The following is an 18,563-nucleotide window of genomic DNA, read 5'->3' as shown; positions in this document are numbered from 1 at the left end:
TGTCCGGCCACAGAGATGGATGGTGTCAGGTGCTGGGGGGAAGGCTGCTGGCTCCGGATACCCACTCTGGCCCCCCTGCTTCCGGCACCCCCACGCCCAGAGAAGGGAGACAGGCAGGAACAGCTGGGCTCATCACCCCTCAGTGCCATCTCGTCACCTGAGCACTGGAAGGAGCAGTCCCTTCACTGCTCAGCAGATGCTGCTTGGGGACGTGGAGGTGTTGGCACCCAATCAGTGCCTATGGCACATGTGGTCTGACACTGGTACGAGTTTTGGTGAGGGTCCCCAGTTGGGTGGAACAGGGGGTGGGCATTGGTGCTGTACTCTGCAGTGAAGGGTGCTGTGGGCAGCGGGTACCCAACCCCCCCTGGTGCCACGGGAAGGACCTGAGGATGGGGGACGTTTCTTGGGGGTGGGAGGTGATCTGAGGGGATGCACAGGGGTGTCACATCCTGCTGATGCCCACCTCACTGGCACCTCTTGGCACGTCACTTGTTTCATCCTTGCCAGCTACCAGAAAATAGAGCCTTCCTTTATTGAAAAATAAACCTTTATCTGTACAAATAAATAAGAGGTGCCCACTGGGAACAGGAGTCGTTCCTCATCCCCTGCCAGCACCCCTAGGTTTTCAGAGCCTCAAGTGCCAAGGCCACGAGGCCGGGCATGCTGCGTGCCAGCGAGTCGCTCTCCAGCCCCACCAGCCCAGTAAAAGCTGTGGGCCGGCCGCCCACCGTGGCCCGCACCTGTGCCCGGTACAGCCCCTTGGTGTTCTTGGAGCTCAGGTCCACCAGGATCTGTAGGGAAAGGAAAACGCCGTCAGCCCTAGAGTTGGGTACGTAGCGACATGCTAGCAATAGCACTGCTCGCACCTCCTGGAAGGTCATGGCCAGGTCTGGCTGTGGCACCTGCAGCACCCAGGCGTAGAGCTCCTGCACCACGCCAACCCGCAGTGCGGAGGCGTTGAGGCCGGGGCAAGCTGCAGCGGGGGGGAAATAGGAGAGAGGTGGAGGGGGGGCGTCAGGGGGTGTGTGGGGGCACCGCGCTGCAGCCAGCCCCAGGGCTGGGGTGCAATGCTGAGGTTGGGTTTGTCACCACCCCCATAGCATCACACAGCACAGGTGTTGCAGGGTGCTTACCTCTGCCTGTACCTGCCTTCTCCCCCTCCTCTTCCTCCAGCCCTGGCACTGTGGGCACCAGCTCTCGTTTCTCCCTCAGCACTGACCCTGCACAAAAACATAATTGGTGATGCTCTCAGTGAGCAGTGCCTGGGCATGGAGATTGGTGCTGGATACCCCCGTGCTCCACCAACCCCACACATATCCCAGCAGCCCCATACCTGATCAGCCCCACACCCTACCATCAGCCCCCCCTCCCAACTTCCCAGGACTCACAGTTCAGCACGGGGTTCCCTACTGGCCCTTCGGTTGGCTCTCCAGGTGTCTGCATGACCTCCAAGGAGGTGTCAAGGTCCAGCTCTGCCCGGAGCTGGGTGAGGAAGGCTCTGCCCTGTCCCAGCAGCTCCTCCACCAGCTCCTCACCCTGCTGCAGGGAAGGGGAGGGGGACAGTGCAGACAGTGGGGCACCCATAGGGTAAGACAGGGGTATGGACCCTGCTGGCACCGTCATAGGAGCAGTGTTCCCCTCAGCCCATTTCTCTCCAAGTACCTGTAAGAAGAGCCATGTCTCCTCAGGGAGCTGCTCCCCATCTGGGGTGGGTGCCTGGGCGCTGCCCCCCGCCGTGGCCCTCAGAGCCTGCACCCAGTCCTGCAGCCGTGGCCCCACAGACCCAAAAAACTCCCTGAAGGTGGGCAGCTGCCTGCAAGCACAGCAGGGTGAGCTCAGGTGGGTGCCTGGTGCCACCCATCCCCTGGGCACTGCCACCTCGCATGCATCCCTGGTGGGTCCTGGGAAGAGCAAGACCCTGCTATTGAATGCAAGAAGCCATATTGGTGCCGACCTCCTCAAAACCTGACCCCCTCCTCTGCCACAACTCATGATGCCCCCACATCCCACTTTACCTGTGGGGTGGTCTCAGTGGTCCCTCAGATGTGGGGTGCTCGGCCATCGCTGGGTCTGCAGAGACAAGCAGAGGGCAGGAGGGACAGGGTGTTGGTCTTCCAGCCATCAGCACAGGGGTGGCACATCCCCAAAGGGAGGCACAGCGCACACGGGTACCTGGGGCATCCCTACGGACGCGGGCGGGGAAGAGGTGCCCGTAGATCTTGCCCAGGAGCTGGGGCAGGGTGCGGGTGAGGAAGGAGAAGTCGAGCTGGTTTCGGATGAAGTCCCCAGCCCGACGCAGGAGACCGACCAGGGTCTGGGTGTAGGAGTGCAGCTCTGTGGGTTCAGCAAGAGAGCTGTGTCCCCAGCCCCGTGCCAAACCAACTCAGTCCCCCAGCCCTGTGCCATCGCTTCATCTCACCGCATCGCCTCAGCCGGGCACGGCATGTCTCATCAGCAATGTGTGTGCAGCTGGCTTGGCCCGGGGCGGCCCGGCAGGACCTCTCATAGAAGGAGCAGAGACGGGTGCGCTCGAGGGGCTGCTGCTCGGGGGCCAGCTGGGACAGGGCCAGCAGGTCAAAGCAGCTTGGCTCCCGGCTGCCAGGAACAGCTGTGAGGGCACAGCGCTGCCGTGAGATGCTGAGCCCCCTGGGATGCCACCCCGTGCTCCCCACTGGCACTCACGGTTCATCTGCAGGCTGAGCCAGTCGGCAAAGGCAGCCACGCGAGTGTAGACACCTGGTTTGCCCCGCTCGCCGCAGCCATCACCCCACGAAGTGATGCCATAGAGGACAAAGCTGTGCGAGGAGGGGTCCTGGCACACCAGTGGACCACCCGAGTCACCCTGGGGGGGACATCTGCACATCAGCCCAAGCAGGACAGACAGGGCTCTGTGCTCACCCCATGCCCGGGGCACTGTCATGTTGTGGGGTGACAGTACCTGGCAGGAATCGATGCCCCCAGACAGATACCCGGCACAGAACATGGTGCTGGTGAGCAGCTCTCTGCCCAGGGCTGCCCGGCATGTCTCCTGGCTGAGCAGAGGCACCTGTGCTTCCATCACCACCTCGGCCGATGGCCCCTCTGCCAGGCAAGGTGCCCGTTATGGGGTACTCCGCACTTGGGGTGCCCACACCCTCTTCTTTTTGCTCCTTTGGCTTGGTGGCTCAGCACTGAGCACAGACCCCATGGGTGCTGGGTGGCACCTACCTTCATACAGGGACCCCCACCCCGCGATGTGGCAGGGGGTGCCGGGGCTGGGCTCGGTGGTACCGCTGGGCAGGCACACGGGGCTCACGGTGCCCGACGGTGCCAGCGGCTCCGCCAGCTCCAGCAGCGCCAGATCCCCATGAAACGTCTTGGGGTTGAACTGAAGGAGGTGAGGGGAGTGTAGGTGAGGGGTTATGGGGAACGTAGGAATGATCTGGGGGTGCCCACCTCCACCAACCTTGGGGTGAGGCACGATGCGCCGCACGGGCACTGCCCGCTCCCCGGGGTCTGCCTTGCCCAGCTCGTGGTCGCCCACCACCACCGTCCACGCCAACTCGTTCTGGTTCCTGGCACAGGGATGGAGAGCAGCGATTTAGGCAGGAGAGACAGCAGTGCCACCCCACACCCCCATCCCCACATCATACCCATTGAAGCAGTGGGCGGCGGTGAGAGCCCACGCGCGGCTCACCAACACCCCACCGCACACCAGCTCCCCGTGCAGCCGCACTGACACCAGCCACGGCCAAGCCCCGTGCCTGGCCACGTTGCCGCCCATGATGCGTCCTCGTGGGGCTGTGCTGTTGGGGGGGGGGTCCTCCCGGCTCCCGCAGCGCTCTGAGGGGATAAAGCTGTGAGAAGTGTGGCTGTGGAGGGAGGGGGAAGGAGGGGTGGGACGCGCTGTCACGCCTCATCGTGCTCACGGAAGCAAGCGGGCGGTGGGCCGGGGGCACCCCGCGGGCCGGCAGCTGCCGACGCTAACCTCTGCCCCCCAGCACAGCGTGGGGTTGGGGGCTGTGGGGGCTGCTGTCCCCGGCTCACCTGGCATCGCTGCTGCCATGCTGGGATTCGGGGCTGCCTTCGCCAGCACTGTGGGATGGGTTGGTGTGGTGGGTGGGGGCCAAGTGCCCGCTGCCCTCAGTGCCACCCGATGTCCTCGGTGTCCCCAGTGGCTCTGTGTCCCCAGTCTGTACCCCCACTGTCCTGTCCCACTCCGGATTCTCCATCCCTCAGTGTGTCTGTGCCCTCAATCTCTCCATTCCACCCCATATCTCCGTGTTCCACTTCAAAACCTCTGTGATCCTTCCAGTGCTCCGTCCCTCTGCTGAATCCCCACTGCCACCTATTTCTGATCCCCTGCATCACCTCCAACGCCCCGTCCCCATTTCCCCATCCGTCCCAAAATCTCCATCCCCCAAATCTCATCTAGACCTCAGATCCCTCCTTCATCCCCAGTTCTGCTCCCCCTAATCCCACCTATGTTCCCAATCACTCCCCAATGCCTCCACCCCCATTTCCCCATCCCAATGCCTCCAGCCCACAAATCTCACCCCACATTCCTCCTTCATCCCCAGTTCTTCTTCCCCTCGATCCACCACACAATGTTCCATCCTCCAACCCCCCTCTCCCCTCTCACCCCATCACCCCCTGGCCTCCCCCTCCCATCCCATCCCACCCTCACTGCCCCATATCCCCTCCAGGCAATCTGACGCCTCATTTGTTATTGTAGGGTCTCCCCTTTCCAGGAGATGCCCACTCACGGCACTCCTGGAGGCGGTGCTGGCAGCGCTGGGCACTGAGCAGGGTGCAGGCAGGCTGAGTGCCCTGGAGGGGGCACAGGCGCAGGTAGGGAGAACACGCCTGGCTCAGAGCCCAGTGGCGCTGGGGCAGCTCGGGCAGCTCCTGGGCATCCAGCAGGGCCTGGCAGCTGGGGGGCATGGCGGGGGGCACGGCAGGGGCTGCAGGGACAGTGATGTCGTGGGCATCCTCGCATCCTCATTGCCCCCTGCCCACCTCTGCCTGGGCCATCCCAGGGTGGGTGGGGAGGAGGCTTGGTGGGGATGTTTTGTTTTGGTAGGGTCTCCTGGGTGGGGTAGGGGCTCAGAGAATGTTTTTTTTTGGGGGGTGGGGGGAGTATTTGGGGTGAGAAGAAAGGGTCTGGCAGTGTTTAGGGTAGGGCTTCAGTTTGGGCAGGATCTCAAGAGGATGGGGATCTGCTTGGGTAGGGTCACTGGGCAGTGTTTCAGTAGGGTCTTTAGCAAACAGGGCAGTGTTCTGGTAAAGCCTATAGGTTGGCGACTATGGGGGATATTGCCTGGGTAGGATCTATAGGGGATGGGGTAGGGCTGTGGTGGGGTGAGATGAGACTCACGTGGGCAGCGTTGGGTGATGTTGGCGCAGGGAGGGAAGAGGCAGGGGGCACAGAGCCCACAGGCACCCCGTTGCTTCTGCTGCTCAGCCAGTGCCTCCTCCAGTGCCATCAGCGCGCTCCTCAGTGCCGCCTCCAGCACCAGCGTCCCCCGGCTTGACAGCGCTGCAGGGGGCTCACTCAGACCCCTGTGACCCCCCCCTGCCCCCCACAAAGCCCCCAGCCCACCACCCATGCCCCAACATCTCTATGATGGGTGTTAAGTGGGCACGGGCTCTGGCAGTCCCATTGGCATTACTTGGGGTGATGTCACCACCCCATGGGGTTGGCACATGGGCGGGTGGAGGTGGCATGGGCGGGATGGGGAGCCGAGCATCCTCTTTGTGCCGCCCCCAGAAGTAAAATAAACGAATCCCAGCTCCTACAGATTCCCCCTTAAAACCCAGACCAAACGATGCCCACCGCTGGCACTGACCTTGCAGGACGCTAGCTGGCATGGGATACAGCCCCTGGCCTATGGGAGCCCCCCCAGCCAGCTGTAGGAGCAGCAGCATCACGGGGCAGGACAGGCAGACCATGGGGACAGCACCCCGCGTCCTCTTCCCTCCTTGCTCCATGCCGGCCGGGCAAAGGTTTTAGGGGGTGAGCCCTGAAGTGCCCGAGGCGGGCGAGGAGGCGCAGATATATACAGTGCCCCCCGGGTGGTGGGAGGAGAGAGGGGCCAGGGGAGCACAAACAGGCGAGTTCATTAATGTCGCGCCAAGATGCCAGCCCGGAGGGGGGGTCCGGGCTTGGGGACGCAGCTCGGGGCCTCAATGCCGCCTTTGTTCGACGGGGCCTCTGGGCGGGCAGCATCAGACGGGCGCTGCGCTCCGGCGCTGCCCGCGGCCCTTGATCATTTTCACGCCAATCTCGGCCCCGCCACCCTCCCTCCTCCCCAGCGGTGCCCCCCGAACTCGGCCCCGGGCCCCGGGGAAGGGGCAGCTGGGAGCCGGGGGGGGGGGTGGAGAGGGGGGTCGGCGGGCGGGTGGGAACGCGACGGCAGTGGCGGCGGTGGCGGGCGCTTCAAAGGTGGTCGGCGGGCACCGAGATGAGGGGATGGGGGGCCCACGGGGCAGGGGGTGGCTTTGTGTCCCCGCAGCTCACAGTGCCGGACAGACCCCTCCCCCCAGTGCCCGCGGCCCCAAGCTTTTGGGGGTGCCCCCTTTGCCACCCTCCCCATGTTCCCGTGGCCACATCACCCACTTGGGGTGCCCGTGTCCCCAAACCCATTGGGATATGGCAATGCCCACACCTCTGTCTCTGCCCATGTCTCACTCTCGGTCCCCATTAGGGGAAGGGGTGTGCATGTCCCTGTGCCCGCTCTGGGGATCCCCCATCCCCATCCCCTTTGGAGGAAGGGGTGCCCACATCCCCACGCCCATTTAGGGGCGCCCGCAACCCATCCCCATCCCCATTAGGGACAGGGGTGCCCCCGTGCCCACAGCCGTGCTGCACTCCCCTCCCAACCCCCCCCCACCCTCCCTCGGCCCTAATTGTGCCAGCGGGGCGCTGACAATGCCGCTTCAGTGGCACATCAAAGGAGCAGCACTGGCGGCGTGCGAGGGCACCGCTGGCACCGGGACAGCCCCACGTGAAAGCTCCCACCTCGGCCCCCCCCTCTCTGCCTGCCTGGCATGGGGACACCGCAGAGACGCGCTCCGGGGTTACACAGTGCCACCCCACCACTGGGAGCATCCCCACACCCCGTCCTGCGTGGCCATGCCCGTATTGTCCCCATTCGCTCCCGGGTGATGTGAGGTCATGCCATTTGGTGCCCACAGAGGTGCTGCTCACCGGTCCCACGGCACCACTGTGCCTCCCCCCCCCAGCCCCCCCGCCAACCCCGGTGCCGGTGCCAACCCCATTAACCTAATTGGCACCAGCAGTGGCAGTGGGACCCCGGAGCGGGTGGGACAGTGCCCCCGCGGCCCCCAATTGTCTGATAATTGGCGTGGGCAGCCGAGCCCGGCCGCCACCCTGGCGACATGCCCTGGCCGGGGGGGACACCGCGGGATGTCCTTTGGGGTGCCCACCTGGACGTGGGGGTGGCAATAGGGGGGGGCCCTTTGCGGGCTGGCAAGGTGGTGGGGGGGCGAGGGGTCAGCCCAGGATGTGGAGTCCGGCTTGAGGGGGCCGGCTGCGGGGTGACTGTGGGTCTAGGGGGGGTATTTGGGGCTGGAGGGTCACATTTGGGGTTGGGGCAACGCCGGCAGCAAAAGCCGGGAGGCGGGATGGGGGCGTGGTCAGGAGGGGCGTGGTCAGGAGGGGCGTGGTCACGAAAGGGGGCGTGGCCAGGAAGGGGGCGGGGGGGGGAGGGGCGCGGGGTCGGTGCAGGGGCGGTGGGAGGGGCGGCGCGGCCCGGGCCGGGGAGCGGGCGGCTTTGGGGCCGTTGTCGGCCTGGTTTAGCCGGGCCGGCTTAGGCGAGGGGCCATGGCGAGCTCGGAGCGCAGCGCGCTGCTCACGTACCGCCTGTGCGGCGGCTCCGGCGAAGACGAGCGGGGCCGGGAACGTGGCCGGGCCGCCGCCGCCGCCACCCCCCGCAAGCTGCCCACGTTCCTGGGCGTCGTGGTGCCCACGCTGCTCTCCATGTTCAGCGTCGTCCTCTTCCTACGCCTCGGTGAGTGTCTCCTGGGCTCCCCAGTCCCGGGCCCTCCTCGGGCATCCCCCGTCTGCAGCCTCAGAGCCCACCCCGAGCTCCCCCGGCTGTGGACCCTTTGCTCCCCCTGGTCTGGGTCCCAGTGCCGCCCTGCGCTCCCCACTCAGCTCCTAATGTCTTCCCAGTGCCCTCCCCTGAGCATCCCAGTTTGGAATCTCAGTGCTCTCCCCCAGGCCCTCCTGTTTAGGAGCTCCCTGCACCCTCCCTATCCTCCAACCCCAAGCTGAAGTCCCTGTACTCCATCCAGGTCTCTCCCAGTCTGGGGTCCCGGTGCTGTGTGCCGCCCAACCACGCACCCCTTCAGTCTGCAGCCCCTGGGCTCCAGTGGTACCCTCAAGGCAGGATCCCAGCGCCCCTAGTCTGAAGGCCCCTGACCCCGGGACAGGATCCCTGTGCCCCCCCCAAATCCCTTCCGTAAGTCAAATCCAAGTATGTTTGCGTCCCCCCACCCCGCAGTACCAGGACCCCCCTGCTCTGAGCATCCCTCAGTGCTGCACCCCAGTGCCCTCTCTGTTCCCTGTGGTGTCCCCGGGGCTGCACCCTGCTGTCATGCCCCAGAGTTGGGCCTCCTTCCCATGCTTTTGGGAGGACGCAGATTGGCTCCCAGTCTGGTCCCAGTTTGAGCTATAAGCCTGGTACTGGGCAGTATGGAGGACATTGGAGGGACATGCGGGCTGGGCCCAACCTGGGGCAGGCAGCAGCCCTTTGGAGGTACCCCGGTGTTGGGATGCCCTGATCCAGCTCAGGCAGAGGCCCGGACAGGAACAGGGAAGGCTTTTCCTCTTTCGCTTTCCGCCTGCAGAAAACCTTGGGCGGGAGTTGGCTGCGTGCCGGGGGGCCCGGAGGGGGCCCTGAGCCCCTTCATGTGGCTATGGGATATCCTAAGCTGCGAGATGGGAGGCACAACCCCATCCCTCACCCCTTCCCACACCACAGGCTTTGCCCTCCAAGGCACTCCCGGCCCCACACTGAGCCCAGACCCTCATGGGGGTGGTGTTACCTATGGGGAGGGCATAGGGGAAGTGTGGGGCCGGTGGGAGGGGAGCTGCCGGGAAGAGGAACTGTCCCGCTTCGGGGGGGCCCCAAGCGGCTGCCCCCTTCCCCTCCCCTCCCTTTCCTGCACAGCTCAAACACACTTCTGTCTCTCCATGACCTGGAGACCGCCAACCCCTTCTGGCTGCGCCCACTTTGCTCTCTTGTCACCTCTTATCTCCACCCCCAGCTTTTAACACTGGAATGGAGGGAGAAAGCCCAGCCCTGAGGGCTCCCTGCTGCTCCCCCCACTTCCCCGAGCCCTCCCTTTGGCATCTCTGTGGCCAATCTCGTGGCTTAGATAGGGCATCTCCCACCGCTGCTGTGGGCAACCCCTTCCTGCCCGCAGTCCCTCTCGCTGCCTGCAGCCTGACCGTGCCCTAGGCAGGGACTTGAGGGAGTCCAAGTGTCCCACTGAGCCCTCAGAGGATGCTGGAAGCAAAAGCTGGCTGCTTTTGCTTCCTGGTTTGCAGTGGGCCACCCTGCTGTCTCCTCCCTCCCTGCTTGTTTGCTCTCTGGGTGTGTGGCTCTGTGGGCATGGCAGGAAGATGCCCTGAGGCTGAGGGCAGTGTCTGGGCTGGCATGCGTGGGGATGGGGCAGCTCCGTGGGGTTTTTCATGCCCAGTTAACTGTAGGTTGACCTTGGCAGGGTTCGTGGTGGGCCACGCCGGATTGTACCAAGCTCTGGCCATGTTTGCAGTGGCCTACTTCATCATCGGCATGACGGTGCTGTCGGTGTGTGCCATCGCCACCAACGGGGCACTGGATGCTGGAGGAGCCTATTGTATCCTTTTCTGGGTGCAGGAAATCCTGGGGGGAAGCTCAGTGGCACCTGGATGCCACAGTGGGGTTGTGGGCGTGATGGGGCATCCATGCCTGCTGGGCACTGGTTTGGGTTGTTGACACATTCCCTTGACTCCACCAAGACATGATCAGTCGTGCCCTGGGCCCGGAGTTTGGGGGCAGCATTGGGATCATGTTTTTCCTGGCCAACGTGTGTGGCAGTGCCCTCTACCTGCTGGGGCTGGTGGAGGCAGTGGTGGACAGCTTCGGGATCCCGCCAGGTAAGTTACCCCATTGCAGGGGATGTGGGGCATCCCTTCCCCAAGCAGCCCTGGCACCATGCCTAGCACCGTGCTTAACCTGGCTTGGCCAGCCTCCGGTGCCCACAATGAGCCCTCCTGATCCCTGTGTGTCTCTGCCCAGGGCAGGAAGTGGGTTCAGGCATCCACGTCCTCCCCCGGAGCTATTGGTACGAGCTGCTCTACGGCACCATCCTGCTGGCCCTGTGCCTCGTCGTGTGCCTGGTGGGTGCCTCCATCTATGCCAAAGCCACCTTCCTCATCTTCCTCATCGTGGCGGGTGTGCTGGGCACCATCCTCGTCAGCTTCTTCGTCACGCGACCCCTCGGTGTGCCCATCCGCATGCAGCACCTCAACAGCTCGGAGATTGAGAACGGCAGCTTCACGGGCTTCTCACTAGCCACTCTGCGAGAAAACCTGGGCGGTGAGGACACCGAGGGCTTCCCATGGTCCCCATCACAATCCTATACGTGCTGGGATGGGGTGGGGTGGCAGCTGCCTCTGCATCAGCGGGGGCTCAGTGGAGGGTGTGGGGAGCTTGAGGGCACGTGGGGTGGTTTGTCTCATAGTGGTCCTCCTTTGGGGACAGGGGTGTTAAGGAGAGGGCACGTGGCAGTGCTGTGCCACCCCGAGCAGCCCGTCACAGCCTGTGCCCCTGTGTCCTGCAGGTGGGTACGGGGTGGACTACACCACGGGGCAGATGATGAGTTTCAGCACTGTCTTCGCAGTGATGTTCAATGGCTGCACCGGCATCATGGCAGGCTCCAACATGTCAGGTAGGGAGCGGGGTGGCACTGGGATGGAGCTGAACGGTGCAGGGAGTGCTGCACCTACAGGGTGGTGACACTGCTGCTCTGCCTGCAGGGGACCTGAAGCGCCCGAGCTACTCCATCCCACGGGGCACCATCTCTGCTGTGCTCTTCACTTACCTCGTCTACAACCTGCTGGCTTTCCTCATGTGTGCCACCTGCAACAGGTACAGCCACCGTTCCTTTCTGGGGTTATAGGTATTGGCATGAGCCAAGGTGAGTGCCACCGTGTGCGTGTCCCTCTCCAGGACCCTCCTGCAGAAGGATTATGGCTTCCTGCGTGACATCAGTATCTTCCCACCTCTGGTCACGGTGGGCATCTATGCTGCCACGCTCTCCGCTGCCATGAGCAACCTCATCGGGGCATCCCGCATCCTCTATGCCCTGGCACGGGATGATCTCTTTGGTGAGTGCTTGGAGCGTGCTGGCATCAGCCAGAACCCAAATGGTGCCAGGGCTGTTCTCACAAAATAAACTCCCCTTGTGGTTGGGGAATGCTGATGCTCTGTGGTGGATCAGTGTGGGCTTGGGGTGTTGAGGCTCCTTTTCTGTTCTACCCAACAATACCCACTCCACCCTGGGGTTGGCAGTGCCCCTGCAGATGATGTGGGGTCTATAGAACATAGCCTGGTTCTGCCAGGCTGGGGACATGCCTGCACACCAGTCTGCCTGTAGGGGTGCCAGCACTTGGGTCCCTGCTGTATCCTGGCACTTGCCCCAACCCCAGCACTCAGGATGGGGGCAGGACTCATGGCCAAGCTAGCTGGTGGCCTTTGGGCTGCCTCCTGCCTTGTGCCTGCCCAACCTGCCCACTGTGCCTGCAGGCCGGGCGCTGACGCTTGCCAAGAAGACATCTGCAAGCGGGAACCCCATCATGGCAGTCATCCTCTCCTGGCTGGTGGTGCAGGTGAGTTTGCTGGTGATGCTCCTGTCCCAGTCCCTGGGCTTCGTGCCCATGTTGTGTGCCCCTTTATGGGACTTCCCTGATGTGTTTACACGCTGTGACCTGTGTGCTCTCCCCGCAGCTGGTGCTCTTCTCTGGAAAGCTCAACACCATTGCAGGGGTTGTCACTACCTTCTTCCTGTTGGTTTATGCCACTGTCAACCTGGCCTGCCTGGCACTGGAGTGGGCATCGGCCCCCAACTTCAGGTACCTGCTGCCTGCTCTTTGGTGGGCTGTCCACCCACTCGTCTGTCCATCCATCTGCCTACAGGGAACAGAGGAGACCACCCTGTCCTTGAGCATTAGGGGGGCAGAGACCCCTCAGGAAGCAAAAGGGGACAATTCCCATGCCCTGGCGCTGTGTTACCGAGCAGGCACAGATAAATGCAGCACCATTGGGTCCCCTCCCTGTAGGCTTTCCAGAGGTAATTTATAGGCTGTGCCGCCCGGCATCCCCCGGGCCGCTCGCCAAGCAGTGATGGAGCCCACTTTCCATTAGCGCTAATTAAACTAACAAGGAAAGGGGGAGGATGGGGGATCCTGCCTGAGGGGGGAGGAGAAGGTCTTCCAGGAAGGACAGTGTGTGACAGGCAGCCCCAGTGTGGGGTGGTGGGTGCGGGGCTGGCTTAAGCTGGGGGGAGCAGAGCAGGGTGGCTGGGGGGACCTGAGTTGGGTACAGCCCTCCCCCCCAGCTCAGCCCATGTTCCCCCTCCCTGTGCCTGAGGATGTGGGGCACAGACAGACATGGACTGGTGCCTGGGGGGAGGCTGTGGGGCCGGGTGGCAAAGGGCCCCTTGCCCATCCCACGCTTCAGTGCTCCCACTCTCCCCCTTCTTTCCCCCCACCCCCATGTTGAGGTCTCCCATCAAGTGCAGCGGAAAAGGATTTTAATTACCTTTCAGCAAAAACAACAATTAGAGAAAATAACAGCATCTCGCCTTCCCGCCTCCGTTTCCCTGTGCTGGGATGAGTGGGTGCTGCATTCATTTGTTGGTGCTGCTGTGTGCCCCCCAGCTCTGCCCACCCCCAGGCCATTCTCGCTGCCTCAGATCATCCCTGTTTGCCAGGGGTAGGCAGGGTGGGTCTGCCCAGTGCCCTGCATGGTGCCATCTCCCCTCCATTCATGAAGTATGTGTCTTACAGTAGAGGGGTGCCCTGTCCCCCTCCTGTGCCACTACCCTCTGTGCCACCAAACCTGTCACAGGGGGAGATGGGGGCCTGGGGTGGCTTTTCCTGGGTGCCATTTCCAGGCTGTCCTTCCCTCAAGTCTTGAAAGGAGTTGATAGGGATGAAAATTGCCATTTCTATGCTCAGCCCTGATGTGGGCTGTGGTTATCCCCACTGTAATTAGTTCATGATCCTCTTGACAGCCTGGCGCATGCCTGTTGCCTCTCATTGGGGTTCTCCTGGGCCAGCTGAGCACGGCTGAGTGCCAGAGGCTATATTGTGTCACTGATGAGGACAGAGGTAATGCCAACTTGCCTGTGCCTGGTGTGGATTGCCCGTAGCCAGTCTACATGACTGATGTGAAGCAATTGGCACAAAACCACAGGCCAAGCTTCATTTGGGCTGACCTCCCTGCTGCAAGGAGCCCATAAGCCATGCTGGCTAATTTAAATATCCCTTTCTTCCTGCTCCAGGCCCACCTTTCGCTACTTCAGCTGGCACACGTGCCTGCTGGGCATCGCCGGCTGCTGCGTCATGATGTTCCTCATCAGCCCCGTGTCGGCCTCGGCGAGCCTAGGCTTCCTCCTCATCCTCCTCCTCGCCCTCCACTACCTCTCACCCAGCAGCACCTGGGGCTATATCAGCCAGGCTCTCATCTTCCACCAGGTGAGTCCTGTTCTTCTCACCCATCGTGGGCTGGAGGGCTGACATCCCTGGGGCTGGCATCCCTGTGGCAGTTCTGCCCCAGCTGCGTGTCCTCAGGGCTGGCATCCCCGTGGGGTGGCACGTTGAAGGAATCCTTACCTGCCTCCCTCCCTCCCTCCCTCCTCCCAGGTGCGGAAGTACCTGCTGATGCTGGATGTGAGGAAGGACCACGTGAAGTTCTGGCGCCCACAGATGCTGCTGATGGTGCAGAACCCACGGGGCAGCGCCCGCCTCATTGACTTTGTCAATGACCTCAAGAAGAGTGGCCTTTATGTCCTGGGCCACGTGGAGCTACAAGACTTGGGTGAGGATCTGCTCTGTCCCAGCACTGGTGGCCTCTGTCCCTTTCTGTGATGCTGTGGCCCTCAACATTGCTCCCTGGCTGGGGTGACACCACCTCCCAGCTGGGCGTGTTGGACCCAGGGAGGGAGATGACAGCATTTTGGACGTACCCACAGCTTGGCATGGTGTAAGGGATGTAGGTGACTTATCTCTGTCCCATAATTCGTGTGCACACGTGTATCCTACTCACTTTCATCTTTGCACATCTATATGGAGCTCCTGCATGTTGGCACCGGCACTCAAACGTGGCATGTGCCACCCCAACTCCACTGGTCTTATGCACACCCAGCAAGTGTGGGCATTTTGTGCACACTTGCCACAGCCTTGCACACGTGTGTTCCTGTGTCCGTCCTCATCTCATGTTTGCTGCTGTACATCCACATGCTTCAGATATGTTTCCACATTCATTTGCACGTGTGCTCCTTCGCACACGTACTCACCCCGCCATGGCCATCCCCGCCCCCAGCAGATGCATGGGCTCCGCTCCCCCCTGTCACTGTTGCCGTGGTGACTAATGGCCTGAAATTGGGGAGGGGGATGGGGCTGTCTAAGTATTTTTTATATATTTATGTATAATTTCGTATCTCCGGCTGGAAGCACCTGCTTATGCCTTCCCTATGCTCGTGTGCTGAGGTGATGTGGCTGCTCAGGAGGAAGATGGTGCTGGGAGTGCTCAGTGCCATGCTGGGGAGCTGTGGGGACATCAGGGAGCCCCCAGCACGGGGAGCCCCATGACTCATGCTGTCCTTGTCCTCCCACCCAGACACACTGCCCTCAGACCCGCTGCAGCCCCAGCAGGACTCATGGCTGAGCTTGGTGGACAAGCTGAATGTCAAGGCCTTCATCAGCCTCACCCTCGCGCCCTCGGTGCGGCACGGCGTCCGGCAGCTCCTCTTCACCTCTGGCCTTGGTGAGTGTCACTGGGCTGGGCATTGATGGGGGTCCACCCTGCCATCCCTATGGAGTGGGCAGTGCCGAGGGCTGTGGAGACACCCCACAAAGCCAGGTTGGAGCTTGGAGGCACCCGTGCGTGTGCAGTGAGAAAGCCAAGCTGGGACTTGAAGACATGGGTGGACCATTGTCCACACCAGGTGTTTTTAATGCACTTGGCAATGCCAAAGTTAAGTTGGGTCTCGGAGGCATCTGGGCTGGGTCATGCTGAAGGGTTTGAAGACACTTGGATGGGCAGTACCAAAGCCTAGTAGGGTCTTGGAGGCATCTAGCATGGGTCATGCTGTGGGGTTTGAAGGCACCTGGATGAGCAATACCAAAGGGAGGTTGAAAGTAACTGCTGTGGGCTGCGGTGGGCCTTGGTGGTACCTGGATGAGCAATGTCAAAGCCTAGCTGGGGCCTGGGGCTACCTGTGGGGCTGGTAGGGTCCTATCCTTCCCTTCTCCCCCAGACCTTCGTGCTCTTTCCTCAGGCGGCATGCGCCCCAACACGCTGGTGCTGGGCTTCTACGATGATGCGGCACCACAGGACAGCCTGGCCCAGCACCCTGCCTTCACCAGCGCCCGCGAGGAGCTGCCCCTGGGCTTCCCCCCGCTGCGGGCCGCCACCACCCCCAAGCTGCTGTCTCCACGCGAGTACGTCGGCATCGTGGCTGACGCCCTGAAGATGCTCCGCAACGTCCTGCTGGTCCGGCACCTGGAGAGCCTGGACAAGGTGTGGGAGCTGCGCCGGGCCGCCAGCCCTCCGCCTTCCATCCACGTTTGGCCCGTCAACCTGCTGCGGCCCGACAGCGCCCGCTACGCCGACACGTGCAGCCTCTTCCTGCTGCAGATGGCCTGCGTGCTCAACATGGCGCGGGCCTGGCGCCGGGCCCGCCTGCGCCTCTTCCTTTGCGTGGAGGCGGGCGCCATGCCCCACGCGCAGGAGGACAAGCTGCGCCAGCTCCTCAAGGACCTGCGCATCCAGGCCCAGATTCAGCTGGTGCCGTGGGATGGGGTGGTCCGCCTGCACTGGCAGGCCCCACGGGGACCCCCCGGCGGCCCGGCGCCCGCTGAGGAGGAAGAGACGGCGGTGAACTTCCCCCCCAACACCACCCAAGTGTCGGATGAGTACGTCTGTGCCGCCAACAAGATGGTGCTGGAGCAGGGCCCGGCGCCTGCTGTCCGCTTCCTCTATTTGCCACGGCCTCCGGCCGACACCGGGCTGTACCCCCTGTACCTGCGGCAGCTGGAGCTGCTCACCCGCGACCTTGGCCCTACTGTGCTGGTGCACGGGGTGAGCGCCGTCACCAGCACCCAGCTGTAGGATTGTCCCCGTGTCCCCAACCCTCCTGCAGTCAGTGCCTTACAGCTCCGGGCTGGGCACGGCCTGGGGGGGGAGCTGGCCCTTGCCGTGACTCCCGTTTGCAGGCCTTGTTCTAGGGGCTGCGCTGGGAGGAGAGTAGGGGGTTTGGGTTTTTGGGGGGAGGCACAGCATTTAAAGCTGCTCTGGCGGGATCCGGGCACTTAATGCAATCACTGTGCCTTTTCTTTGGGGTCCACGGGGGGTCCCGTTTTGCTACTGGGAGCCCTTTGCCTGCAGCCCTCACCCCGTACTCTCCTCCGCAGGCTCCTCCGGGCACCCAGCCAGCAGCGGGGATTGATTAAAGGCAGCCTCGACCTTGGTGCCCCGGCTCCCCGCCATCCTCCGTGCCTTTCATTAGGGAAAATTAAATGGGAAGGGGTTGGGGGAAGGGAGCCCGTGTGCCTGAGTTCCCTGCTTGAGGCTGGAGAAGGAGGGGGCAGCCCTTCGTGGATGTGCCACCCTATGAGGTGGGGGTCCTGCTGCTCCCAGAGAGGGGGAAGTGACAGTGGGAGGGGTTGCCCGCGTAGGGCATTATAGCCCCGTGCCTACAGGGGCAGTGGCGGAGTGGCATTGCCCTGACCCCCAGCTCCCCATGCTGCTCCCCCTCCCATCCCCTTACCCTACTGTATTGACTGGGGGAGGGCAGGAGATTGCCTGGGTGATGGCGATAAATCTATTGGGTGCCTGGCAGGTGGGCAGCACGCCCGGGTGCTGCCTGATGAATTGCTTCCTATTAGCCCAAATGGGTGTGGAGGCTGCTTGGGGCCAGGGGCTGTGTGTGTAGGGGGGGGTTAACAGCACAGCCTCTGTCTCCCACTCCCATCACCACCACGGTGCCATCAGGCAGCTGTGCTCAGCCAGAGGGCTGGAAAAATCTGGGTGCTCCCTGGGGAAATAGAGGGGGGCTGCATTGCTCCCCACTTCTTGCAGGGGGTTGTGCCTCCCCCCCCCCCCTCCCCAGCAGGACTTGGGGCTGACTCTGCTGCTGGACATGGGAGGTTGGTCCCTCAGCGTGGGCATCACACGGCTTCGGCTGCCCACTGCATTTATTTACAGTCAGGAACTGGCACAGGGCAGCCGGGCACCAGCGGGACCCGGCAGCCTATAATGTTAATTATCACCACGTAATTAAAAGCCCATAAAAAAGCCTCACACTTCATTAAATTAAAGCTTCGCCGTGCCACGCCGCCAGGCTCTGGCAGAGTTAACCTTGGCCGTGCCAGGCCCTGGCACTAGGGAGGTGGGGACCCCCAGTGGGCTTTGTATTAGGGCACAGTGTTTGGGGGCTTATGCCTTATACACACAACACCATAACACCGTTCATCACATGTGGGACGGTGCGCACATGCTGGGAGCACGCACCCCTATACCCAGCATGGCACATGGGTGCTGGCACGCGCAGCCACGTGTGACCCTGCACACCTTGCACATGCACCAGGACGTGGCCGGGGGGCTGACTCAGTCCCACACGTGCACGCACCGAGACGTGCACACATGCACGCAGCATGCTGCAAAGCCAGCATCGCACAACGCCCACTCAATGCACACCTACACAAACAGCATCCTTTCCTCCCTCCTCGCACACACACCCTCTGCACCCCCACGGCTGTCCGTGCCCATCTTCCTGGTGCTGTTGGCACCACCAGCCCTCGGCTCACCCTGGGTGCTCCCCGGGTGCTGAATGGGCCACGGGGACGCTGCCAAGCACTGGGGTGGGGGACACCCCCCTGCCCCATGGCAAGGGATGAAAGCGCCCAGCCGTGCCTCAGTTTCCCCAATATCTGGGCTGTGCCAAGTGAGGGGGGGATGCATGGAGGGACCCTAATCAGGAACCCCCCGCAGTGCACAGTGAGAGCCATGTCTGCACCTACAGGGGGGGAGGTGTGAGGGTATAGGTGTGTGCACTGGTGTGCACATGGGTGTGTGAGCACACACATAGGGTGTGCACACGCGTGTGCACGGTGCTGGCACTGGATGGGGCCGTGGCTGTGGGGTGCCCGCGGGGGTGGGCAGGCAACGGGGCCTCGGCTATTTCTTGGAAATTTCGCAGCATTCATTTCAGAGCAAATAAAAGCTGTCATTGCCAGAGAAATGATACTGATCGGGGTCTGAAAAGACAGCAAATTACCCGCC

The 18,563-nt window shown here is 62.8% G+C and overlaps 2 protein-coding genes across 4 annotated transcripts; one reads left to right on the top strand and one right to left on the bottom strand.

Annotated features, from left to right (window-relative positions):
* Positions 1-285: 285 nt before the first annotated feature.
* PRSS56 (protease, serine 56) lies at positions 286-6,253 on the bottom strand. 3 transcript variants are annotated; one of them, XM_046898830.1, is made up of 16 exons: positions 5,832-6,253; positions 5,360-5,521; positions 4,749-4,946; positions 4,030-4,077; positions 3,636-3,825; positions 3,449-3,557; positions 3,211-3,370; positions 2,686-3,084; positions 2,423-2,611; positions 2,176-2,337; positions 2,019-2,073; positions 1,666-1,816; positions 1,392-1,542; positions 1,137-1,223; positions 870-976; positions 286-794 (listed from the first exon to the last, which is right to left on the bottom strand). In XM_046898830.1, the coding sequence occupies exons 1-16, from the start codon at positions 5,971-5,973 to the stop codon at positions 621-623; spliced, it is 2,484 nt and encodes an 827-aa protein (XP_046754786.1). In that variant the 5' UTR covers positions 5,974-6,253; the 3' UTR covers positions 286-620. The 3 variants fall into 3 exon arrangements, with proteins under 3 accessions (XP_046754786.1, XP_046754785.1, XP_046754784.1); XM_046898829.1 differs by having other exon boundaries at positions 1,392-1,816; positions 2,686-2,845; positions 2,942-3,084; XM_046898828.1 differs by having other exon boundaries at positions 1,392-1,816.
* A 1,486-nt stretch (positions 6,254-7,739) lies between these two features.
* SLC12A9 (solute carrier family 12 member 9) lies at positions 7,740-18,522 on the top strand. Its single transcript, XM_003641791.6, has 13 exons — positions 7,740-8,015; positions 9,736-9,870; positions 10,013-10,150; positions 10,293-10,592; positions 10,837-10,944; positions 11,033-11,144; positions 11,226-11,383; positions 11,802-11,884; positions 12,003-12,127; positions 13,561-13,753; positions 13,922-14,096; positions 14,898-15,044; positions 15,559-18,522. Exons 1-13 carry the CDS (start codon positions 7,829-7,831, stop codon positions 16,389-16,391), a joined length of 2,694 nt encoding a protein of 897 aa, XP_003641839.3. The 5' UTR covers positions 7,740-7,828; the 3' UTR covers positions 16,392-18,522.
* The last annotated feature ends 41 nt before the right edge of the window (positions 18,523-18,563 follow it).

The sequence above is a fragment of the Gallus gallus genome, chromosome 9, assembly GCF_016699485.2.
Source record: "Gallus gallus isolate bGalGal1 chromosome 9, bGalGal1.mat.broiler.GRCg7b, whole genome shotgun sequence".
Taxonomy (NCBI): Eukaryota; Metazoa; Chordata; class Aves; order Galliformes; family Phasianidae; genus Gallus; species Gallus gallus.
This window is presented reverse-complemented; position numbering and strand designations above follow the sequence as displayed.

What these genes read in the sequence shown, in the direction of transcription:
- PRSS56 (XM_046898828.1), bottom strand. Translation starts at nt 5,973, where the DNA reads ATGGAGCAAGGAGGGAAGAGGACGCGGGGTGCTGTCCCCATGGTCTGC. An exon ending in GCTCAGCCTGCAGATGAACC is followed by an intron (nt 2,612 to 2,685) that starts GTGAGTGCCAGT and finishes GTGCCCTCACAG; the next exon opens with CTGTTCCTGGCAGCCGGGAG. An exon ending in TGGCCATGACCTTCCAGGAG is followed by an intron (nt 795 to 869) that starts GTGCGAGCAGTG and finishes CTTTCCCTACAG; the next exon opens with ATCCTGGTGGACCTGAGCTC.
- SLC12A9 (XM_003641791.6), top strand. Translation starts at nt 7,829, where the DNA reads ATGGCGAGCTCGGAGCGCAGCGCGCTGCTCACGTACCGCCTGTGCGGC. An exon ending in GGCAGGCTCCAACATGTCAG is followed by an intron (nt 10,945 to 11,032) that starts GTAGGGAGCGGG and finishes CTCTGCCTGCAG; the next exon opens with GGGACCTGAAGCGCCCGAGC. An exon ending in CCTCTTCACCTCTGGCCTTG is followed by an intron (nt 15,045 to 15,558) that starts GTGAGTGTCACT and finishes CTCTTTCCTCAG; the next exon opens with GCGGCATGCGCCCCAACACG.